General features: G+C 46.7%; 1 protein-coding gene across 2 annotated transcripts; it reads right to left on the reverse strand.

Moving 5' to 3' along the window:
* Positions 1-267: 267 nt before the first annotated feature.
* LOC106599139 (tripartite motif-containing protein 16) lies at positions 268-8,871 on the reverse strand. Of its 2 annotated transcripts, none has more exons than XR_014382389.1 (5): positions 6,779-7,096; positions 5,030-5,263; positions 1,400-1,559; positions 1,215-1,274; positions 268-978 (listed from the first exon to the last, which is right to left on the reverse strand). XR_014382389.1 is itself a non-coding variant. In XM_082968303.1 (5 exons), the coding sequence occupies exons 1-5, from the start codon at positions 8,834-8,836 to the stop codon at positions 467-469; spliced, it is 1,050 nt and encodes a 349-aa protein (XP_082824429.1). In that variant the 5' UTR covers positions 8,837-8,871; the 3' UTR covers positions 268-466. The 2 variants fall into 2 exon arrangements, 1 of the variants encoding a protein (XP_082824429.1); XM_082968303.1 differs by lacking the exon at positions 6,779-7,096 and adding an exon at positions 8,753-8,871.
* Between the last annotated feature and the right edge of the window lie 1,934 nt (positions 8,872-10,805).

Raw genomic sequence — 10,805 nt, forward strand, 5'->3', positions numbered from 1 at the left:
CAGCATGACTAGTATCTATGTGGACCCTACTACAGTTTAACCAGCTCAGCTATAGACTACACCAGCATGACTAGTATCTATGTGGACCCTACTACAGTTTAACCAGCTCAGCTATAGACTACACCAGCATGACTAGTATCTATGTGGACCCTACTACAGTTTAACCAGCTCAGCTATAGACTACACCAGCATGACTAGTATCTATGTGGACCCTACTACAGTTTAACCAGCTCAGCTATAGACTACACCAGCATGACTAGTATCTATGTGGACCCTACTACAGTTTAACCAGCTCAGCTATAGACTACACCAGCATGACTAGTATCTATGTGGACCCTACTACAGTTTAACCAGCTCAGCTATAGACTACACCAGCATGACTAGTATCTATGTGGACCCTACTACAGTTTAACCAGCTCAGCTATAGACTACACCAGCAGCATGACTAGTATCTATGTGGACCCTACTACAGTTTAACCAGCTCAGCAGTACCATAGAGCCTAAACCCAGGATAGAGGGGCTGAGTGAATGTAGTCTGGACTCTATGGAGGAGGGTCATTGTGTCAGAGACACTGTAAAAGGACAGAGTACCTGCCTTGTGATCCAGGTACACTCCTACTCTGGAGGACTGAGGGCCTGATACTTTAGTCTCAACATTATTGTGTATGAAACAATAGCCACCACTATAGCACTGTATACTCCAGGACTTGTTATTGTCTCCAAATCCACTATCTGTCTCTGTTCTGCTGATGTCTTTATATGAGACTGCTGTATAAACCCACTCCCCACTCCACTCCACCTCCCAGTAACAGCATCCAGACAGACCCTCTCTACACATAACCTGGTAGTAGTTGGTAAATCTGTCTGGATGGTCAGGATATGGTTGGACTTGGTCTGTACATGTCACCTTTCTGTTCCCTTCAGACAGAGAGAGGAGTGTGCATGCTGTGTTTGGGTCCAGTGTGAGCTGACAGGAATCTGGGAGAAGAGCAGAGCAGAGACCAATGAGGGGAGTCAGAACAATAAGTTAAGTCAGATACTGTATCTACTCTGTCTTTGATTAGGGCACAGCAGAGATCAAATCAGAGAAATATGAGGAGTCAGATAGATACCCAGTCTTTGATTAGATCGACTATTGCTATATATTTCTAGAGGGATTGTTAGGAGTGTCAGTAAAAAGAGACTGTTAGTTACTTCACAATAAAGAGACTCACATTGTAACAACTGTTCTCTGGTCTTGGGCTCTGGAGGCAGTAAAACATCCACTATATTCACTACAGACACACAAACACATTGACAGAGAGAGGGAATGTTATCATCATACCATATTCCACATGTATATGACTAGTAGGGAACTTTCAATGGTCTAAAGTTGATGTTCTTATTGTTTTCAACACACCTGTAGTGGAGATCTTGGTCCATTCTCCTTTAAGGAAGTCTTCTAGTTTCTCTCTCAGTTCAGACACAGTCTTACTCACATCTCCAAAGTACTGAAGAGGACGGACAACGATGCTGGGTAAGTCTGAAGATACACTGATACTGGAGAGAGACTGATAACTCTGGAGAGAGAGAGAGAGCGAGAGAGAGAGGGACGGACAGAGAGAGAGAGAGGGGGACCGAGAGAGAGACAGAGAGGGACACAGAGGGACAAAGAGAGAGAGATGGGGACAGAGAGAGGGACAGAGAGGGAGAGAGGGACAGAGAGGGAGAGACACAGAGAGAGAGAGAGGGAAACAGAGAGAGGGGGGACACGGAGACAGAGGGGGACACAGAGACAGAGGGGGACACAGAGACAGAGGGGGACACAGAGACAGAGGGACACACAGAGACAGAGGGACACACAGAGACAGAGGGACACACAGAGACAGAGGGACACAGAGAGAGAGAGGGACACAGAGACAGAGGGGGACACAGAGAGAGAGGGGGACACAGAGAGAGAGGGGGACACAGAGAGAGAGGGGGACACAGAGAGAGATGGGGACACGGAGAGAGAGGGGGACACGGAGAGAGAGGGGGACACGGAGAGAGAGGGGGACACAGAGACAGAGGGGGACACAGAGACAGAGGGGGACACAGAGACAGAGGGGGACACAGAGACAGAGGGGGACACAGAGACAGAGGGGGACACAGAGACAGAGGGACACAGAGACAGAGGGACACAGAGAGAGAGAGGGACACAGAGAGAGAGAGGGACACAGAAAGAGAGGGGGACACAGAGAGAGAGGGGGACACGGAGAGAGAGGGGGACACGGAGAGAGAGAGGGACACAGAAAGAGAGGGACACAGAGAGAGAGAGGGACACAGAGAGAGAGAGGGACACAGAAAGAGAGGGACACAGACGGACACAGAGAGAGAGGGACACAGACGGACAAAGAGAGAGAGGGACACAGACGGACAAAGAGAGAGAGGGACACAGAGAGAGAGGGGGACAGAGAGGGACACAGAGAGAGAGGGGGACACAGAGAGAGAGAGAGGGGGACAGAGAGGGACACAGAGAGAGAGGGGGACACAGAGAGAGAGGGACAAAGAGAGAGAGGGACAAAGAGAGACAATGAGAGAGGGACAAAGAGAGAGAGGGACAAAGAGGGACAATGAGAGAGGGACAAAGAGAGAGAGGGACAAAGAGAGAGGGACAGAGAGGGAGAGGGACAGAGAGGGACAAAGAGGGAGGGACAAAGAGGGAGAGGGACAGAGAGGGAGAGATGGGGACAGAGAGAGAGAGAGAGATGGGGACAGAGAGAGGGAGAGAGATGGGGACAGAGAGAGGGAGAGAGAGGGGGACACAGAGAGAGAGGGGGGCACAGAGAGAGAGGGGGACACAGAGAGACAGGGGGACACAGAGACAGGTACACAGAGAGAGAGGGACAGAGAGAGGGACAAAGACGGACAAACAAAGAGAGGGACAAAGATGGACAAAGAGAGAGAGGGACAAAGAGGGACAAAGAGAGAGAGGGACAAAGAGAGATAGGGACAAAAAAGGACAAAGAGAGAGAGAGGGACAGACAGAGAGGGACAGAGATATAGAGGGACAGAGAGAGAGAGGGGGACAGAGAGAGAGAGGGGGACACAGAGAGAGGGGGGACACAGAGAGAGGGGGGGACACAGAGAGAGGGGGGGACACAGAGAGAGGGGGGGACACAGAGAGAGGGGGGGACACAGAGAGGGGGGGGCACAGAGAGAGGGGGGACACAGAGAGAGGGGGGGACACAGAGAGAGGGGGGACACAGAGACAGAGGGGGACACAGAGACAGAGGGGGACACAGAGACAGAGGGGGACACAGAGACAGAGGGGGACACAGAGACAGAGGGACACAGAGAGAGAGAGGGACACAGAGAGAGAGAGGGACACAGAAAGAGAGGGACACAAAGAGACACAGAGAGAGAGGGACACAGACGGACAAAGAGAGAGAGGGACACAGAGAGAGAGAGAGAGGGACAGAGATATAGAGGGACAGAGACAGAGGTAAAAAAAAGGAACAGAGAGAGAGAGGGGGACAAAAAGGGACAAAGAGAGAGAGGGACAGAGAGAGAGAGGGGGACAGAGAGAGAGAGGGGGACAGAGAGAGAGGGGGGGACACAGAGAGAGGGGGGGACACAGAGAGAGGGGGGGACACAGAGAGAGGGGGGGACACAGAGAGAGGGGGGGACACAGAGAGAGGGGGGGACACAGAGAGAGGGGGGGACACAGAGAGAGGGGGGACACAGAGAGAGAGAGGGGGACACAGAGAGAGAGAGAGAGAGGGACAGAGAGAGAGGGGGACAGAGAGAGAGGGACAGAGAGAGAGAGGGACAAAGAGAGAGGGGGACAGAGAGAGAGGGACAGAGAGAGAGAGGGACAAAGAGCGACAAAGAGAGAGACGGACAAAGAGGGACAGAGACAGAGAGGGAGAGGGATGGGGACAGAGATAGGGAGAGAGAGAGAGGGGGGCACAGAGAGAGAGGGGGACACAGAGAGACAGGGGGACACAGAGACAAGGACACAAAGAGAGGTGACAGAGACAGGTACACAGAGAGAGAGGGACAGAGAGAGGGACAAAGACGGACAAACAAAGAGAGGGACAAAGATGGACAAAGAGAGAGAGGGACAAAGAGGGACAAAGAGAGACAAAGAATGAGAGGGACAAAGAGGGACAAAGAGAGAGGGACAAAGAGGGACAAAGAGAGGGAGGGACAATGAGGGACAAAGAGAGAGAGGGACAGAGAGGGAGAGGGGGACAGAGAGAGGGGGGGGGACACAGAGAGAGGGGGGGACACAGAGAGAGGGGGGGACACAGAGAGAGGGGGGGACACAGAGAGAGGGGGGGACACAGAGAGAGGGGGGGACACAGAGAGAGGGGGACACAGAGAGAGGGGGGACACAGAGAGAGGGGGGACACAGAGAGAGGGGGGACACAGAGAGAGGGACACAGAGAGAGGGACAAAGAGGGACAGAGAGAGAGCGAGGGGGACACAGAGAGAGAGAGGGGGACACAGAGAGAGAGAGGGGGACACAGAGAGAGAGAGGGGGACAGAGAGAGAGGGGGACAGAGAGAGAGGGACAGAGAGAGAGACGGACAAAGAGGGACAAAGAGGGACAGAGGGACAGAGACAGAGCGAGGGACACAGACAGAGCGAGGGACACAGACAGAGCGAGGGACACAGACAGAGAGAGGGACACAGACAGAGAGAGGGACACAGACAGAGAGAGGGACACAGACAGAGAGAGGGACACAGACAGAGAGAGGGACACAGACAGAGAGAGGGACACAGACAGAGAGAGGGACACAGACAGAGAGAGGGACACAGACAGAGAGAGGGACACAGACAGAGAGAGGGACACAGACAGAGAGAGGGACAGAGAGAGAGAGGGACAGAGAGAGAGAGGGACAGAGAGAGAGAGGGACAGAGGGACAAAGAGGGACAGAAAGAGAGAGGGACAGGGAGAGAGAGAGAGAGGGACAGAGAGACAGACAGGACAACATAATGATTGAGATGAATAGTTTCACATTAAGTTAATTTCATATCACATGTAACAAGACAGTTTAGTTACCTGGAGGAAATGGATGTGATCCTCTGTGTGTGAGAGCTGCTCCAGCTCAGTGCTTCTCTTCCTCAGCTCAGCTATCTCCTGCATCAGTTGCTCCAGGAGTCCTTCAGCTTGACTCACTTGAGCCTTCTCTTGGGCTCTGATCAGCTCCTTCACCTCAGAGCTCCTTCTCTCAATGGAGCGGATCAGCTCAGTAAAGATCTGATCACTGTCCTCCACTGCTGCCTGTGCAGAGCGCTGTTAAGAGAGAGACAGAGAGAGAGAGAGAGAGAGAGAAACAGAGAGACAGAGACAGTAGGTAGTTACCATTTTAGAAAATCATGGGACATTGTCTTTGGTTGCATGCTATTTTATGTCAATCATATTGCTCCTTGTAGCCTATTACTGATGCTACGTGGTCTTATGCTGCCATCTATTGGAAATATTTACCAATTAAAAGTTATTAATTCACGTAAAGACATTGGTGAGGCAGCTGAGAAATAAAGTGTATTTAATTAGAGAGATCAGTCTCAAACCTGCCCCACCTGTCCCACGCCAATTGCTGGACTTTCACATAGTTACTATGTCACCCAGTTCAAACCACATTTAACATATAAAACAAATGAGTCTTGTTTATCAAGTGTTCTGCCTTGCAATAATAAATATAATAAAATAACTAATAAAAAGCAAATGCTTACATAGGTTTTATTTAAAAAATAACAAATGTTATTTAGTACTAAAATTGTATTTACTAACATAATATTATTACTAAAATAGTTGTAGGCTACCCTACCCTAGAATTAGGGTTCAGGCTAAAATAGGTTATACGTAGGGTTAGAGTTTCTGTACAGCACTTTGTGACATCTGCTGATGTAAAAAGGGCTTCATAAATACATTTGATTGATTGTTAGGTTCAGGGTATTTAAAGAGAAAAACTGTATGGGTTTATATCTCTCTTGCTCCTCCCTGTGGTCTTCTGTGGGTACTACATAACTCATTCACCACACTTGATAGGCTCATAATCTGAGGTAGCAACTGAGTCAGAGCTACAAATCAATGAGCTCCACCTATCCATTTGGTTTACAACTCAGTGAACCTGCGCAGCATTCTCTCTATTTGATGTCTACGAACCAACAGATTTCAACGATTATCATATTACCCAGCAGCCATTTAGAAACAACAAATCTGTTTAAATCGGACACATCTTGAAAAAGAGGACAGGGACATACGTTTTGTTTAGGTTTTAACCTTTTTCTGAAATAAAATATGTTTAAACATGTTTAACGTTTGATGTCTTTGCACCAACCATCTGTTCTACTCACTAACACTGTAGGTCACTACAACGTGTAACCAGGTGAACAGTGAGCTTCCTCACCAAGTAGCTGTAACCTAGTTAACAATACGTTACCTGAGGTAAACCTACAAGGTTAACGTGGGCTGGAAGAGAATTACTTCAAAACCACAGCAAACAGCTGGGACATATGCTAATATTATATCACTGGGCTCCTTGGCGGATAGTTTAATCAGAAAATATTTGTAAAAAATGTCCACACTATCTGTGCTAACAAACCCTGTGTACCACCCCTCCCCTGTTTAACCTTGAATTTAGTTCAGAAAACCACTTGGAAATTGACCAAAACGTACCAACTCTTTACGGATCTGTTCGTCCGTAATAAACGGAGGCAGATTAGACACCACTACTCTTGTTGAAATCAGCACCAACACACCCCTCACATAAATCATACTGGTAACTAGCCGGGCAACAAGACTCACCTTTTACATTACCACAACCACCACCTTGTTCATTCTGGATACAGAGTGTATATGTTCCTCTCCCACCTGTTCACCGACCATGATCAATAATTCCTCCACACCATTCTCCAGAACGCACCTGAAGAGACAGCGTTTCTTCTCCACTCGGTTGAGGACATCACACCTCCCAAACAAACTACCCTACTCCCCCCTCAACTCTAACCGATAAACAGTGGAAACTAATAAATAAACCCTTAACAACTACAAAATACATTTGGAAAATACGCAAAAAGAATAGTAGCCCTCCTCAGGAACCACAACACCTTCTTCTTCTATGATATAATGGCGGTCTGAAAACCAACGTTAAAGGTGCATGGCGCCACCTACTGTGCTGGAATGTGTTCAATCACGGTTTACACCATTTCTAAATCCTCCTACCTAACTCAGTACTTCGGAGAAAATAAAAAAGAGCCCTACTAACTTCTAATAGACCCTCCCCCATCCCCCAAATCCCTTCCAAACCCCCCCAACCCCATCCAACCTCAATGACCCTACACTTCAATCTTTCCCTCTCTTCAACATCCTTACAACAATATAACAACACATGCTCCACCGTTTCATTGACAATACCCTCCAGACACAAACCATTCACATGCTGCCAACCAGATGTAAGGACCAGTTCAATGTACAATGTCCTAAGCACAATCGAGTAAACACCACCTCTTCCTTCCTAATCTGACCTTTGAACCTTGGACCACCGACCTTTAGAGGACATATAAATGCCGTCCCTTGTGCTCAGAGTCCCATCTCTTCTGCCACACATCTATCAAAATGTCTCTGATCTTACATTTGTCCTCACCTCTACCCAGTGGAACATTAACATATATTATATCTTGTTTTAAAGCGCTTTTAGATAACTGGTCTACAATTTCATTCCCTTCCACACCTGAATGTGCTATGACCCAGCAGAATCTCACTACTACACCCATTCTCAAATTTCTCCATAATAACATTGATACCTACAACTGTCCAACCGAAACCACTGCCTTGTCTACTAGTATATTCCCAACAGTCATCTAGAACAGTAGCAGTGGGATGCTCAACCTCACAGCCTTGCAACCCAATAAGATAATGACAATTTATTACGCTGTATACCCAAAGGCATCTCACCTGTCTCCACTAGTAAGACACATACAGATGTTGATTTAAATGCACCAATACATATCCTTAAAGATATATACTGGATTGCTTGTTGTTTGGGGTTTTAGGCTGGGTTTCTGTACAGCACTTTGAGATATCAGCTGATGTAAGAAGGGCTATATAAATATAAATAAATCAGATTTGATTTGATTTGATTCTGTCCAGCTTAAGTCTTTGCTGCTATTCCATAAATTATTCACCCGTAATCAATTGTCGTCCTGATCAGAGCTCTATAAATATCCATCAACGATTGTCTGTCAGCACCCCATTCATAACCAGAAACCCACACAACCCACTACCATGAAAGTGATGGAATGAGAGAGAGAGACATCGTTACAACACTGTACATAGACATAATATAACGTTTCTTCTTCTTTGGAGTTTAACGGCGGTTGGCATCCAATATGTTGCATTACCGCCCCCAACTGGACTATAATATAAATATATTTTACTTTGTGATACAAATAATAAAACACCCTTCCAACTAACCCTACACTCATTAAAAACCCACTACCCCATTCCACTGCTTTGACCCTATCTGCTTCTGCACCATGCCAACTAACCCTACACTCATTAAAAACCCACTACCCATTCCACTACTTTGACCCTATCTGCTCCTGCACCATGCCAACGACCTGGGAGGACGAGACACCACCACTCAACACACCCTGTAACAGCAGTCTGATAGGGGTCCAGACATAGTAGGATTGGAGAAGGTCCCCTCTATTTCTCTCTCTCTCTCTGATTGGAGGAGACAGGTAAAATGGTGTGTCTCCTCTTGTCAACAATACTCACCTTGAGAGACTTCACAGCTTTTTGGAGATTCTTCAGCTCCTTCTTTCTCTCCTGGAATCTCTGCTGGACCTTCCGCTGACTCATCCCCAGCTGACTCTGTGGAGAATCACTCTTCAATGAGCTATCAAGCTTTATTTGTCCAGTAGATCAATAGTATAGTAATGTGACACAGGGCCCATAGAAGATAAGGATACAAATATTGAGGAAGTGTCTGTCTGAAATTATATCATTATGTAGTCATGTGAATGATTATAGTTTTAACAGAACACAAATCAGGGAGTTGATTGGGTGTTTGATAACGAATGATAATGATGTTTGATAACTAATGATAATGAAGTTTGACTTGTTGGATTCTAGCTAGAAATATACTTATTCATGTTACCATACTATAACGTATTGATGAATTTACATGTATAAGGAATGTATATGTTGGGGTTAATGAAGGGTGGATAGGAACTTGGTGTATGGAAAGTTACTGAGAGAGACACGGGGAAGTGCTGAAATATTCTGTTTAAACGTGTTGTTGTTGAATATCAATGTTCCTAAAGAGGGAGACAAAGGGCAACTAGTTTCAGTTTCTGATAAGGCAGGCCAGCTGCAGAACTAGAGAGTAGCCAGGAATTCAACAGTCTAGTTAGTCTCTGATAAGGCAGGCCAGCTGCAGAACTAAGGAGGAGACAGGAATTCAACAGTCTAGTTAGTCTCTGATAAGGCAGGCCAGCTGCAGAACTAGGGAGTAGCCAGGAATTCAACAGTCTAGTTAGTCTCTGATAAGGCAGGCCAGCTGCAGAACTAGGGAGGAGCCAGGAATTCAACAGACTAGTTTCAGTCTCTGATAAGGCAGGCCAGCTGCAGAACTAGGGAGGAGCCAGGAATTCAACAGTCTAGTTAGTCTCTGATAAGGCAGGCCAGCTGCAGAACTAGAGAGGAGCCAGGAATTCAACAGTCTAGTTAGTCTCTGATAAGGCAGGCCAGCTGCAGAACTAGGGAGTAGCCAGGAATTCGTCTCGAGGTCGAGTCAACAGATGAAGTGAGAAGAAATCTCTGGGAGGGGGGCCAGAGGGGCCCACCATCACAACCCTCATACTACAGTCCTATCTCTCACATATACACTTCCACACCCACCAAGGTTTTAGCATCAGGCAGGGCCATGACTACACCAGTGAGAGGAACCAATTCAGTTCCTGCCTAGCAACAGAGATGTATTGGCTGTCTAGATGTGTAAGGAGTTGATCTCGTCTTGTATGAGGTTATAAATATATGTTTTTGTCTTTGCAGCTGTATGACCCAGTGGGTGAATAAACTTGGTTTGTGTAACGGTTGTCGTCGGGAATAGAGGACCAAAACGCAGCAGGAATGTGGATGCTCATCTTGTTATTTATTTTAACTAAAGCGAACACCAAAATAACAAAAACGAAGAACTCACGAACAACAAAACAGTCTTGTCAGGATCACACACGCAAAACAAGAAACAATCTCCCACAAACACTACACCAAACAATTACCCATATATAGGACTCTCAATGAGAGGCAACGAGAAACACCTGCCTCCAATTGAGAGTCCAGCACCCAAACCTAAACATAGAAAACCTAAACTAGACAGAATGCAGAAATACAACCTAGAACATACTAACCTAGAACATACACCCAAAACCCAGGAACACATAAATCAAACACCCCTCTACAACACACACAAAACCCCCACCATACAAAACAAACATCCCTCTGCCACGTCCTGACCAAAATACTAAACAACTACTCCCTCTGCTGGTCAGGACGTGACAGTTTGAGTCTTTAAAAAAATGGTGATAAATATATTTTTTTGATATTTAACTAGGCAAGTCAGTTAAGAACAAATTCTTATTTTATTTTTTACCCCCTTTTTCTTCCCAATTTTATAGTATCCAATTAGTAGTAGTTACAGTCTTGTCGCTGCAACTCCCGTACGGACTCAGGAGAGGCGAAGGTCAAGAGCCATGCGTCCTCTGAAACACAACCAAGTCACACTGCTTCTTGACACAACGCACATCCAACCCGGAAGCCAGCTTCACCA

This window comes from Salmo salar, chromosome 23 (assembly GCF_965601325.2).
Source record: "Salmo salar chromosome 23, fSalSal1, whole genome shotgun sequence".
Lineage (NCBI taxonomy): Eukaryota > Metazoa > Chordata > Actinopteri > Salmoniformes > Salmonidae > Salmo > Salmo salar.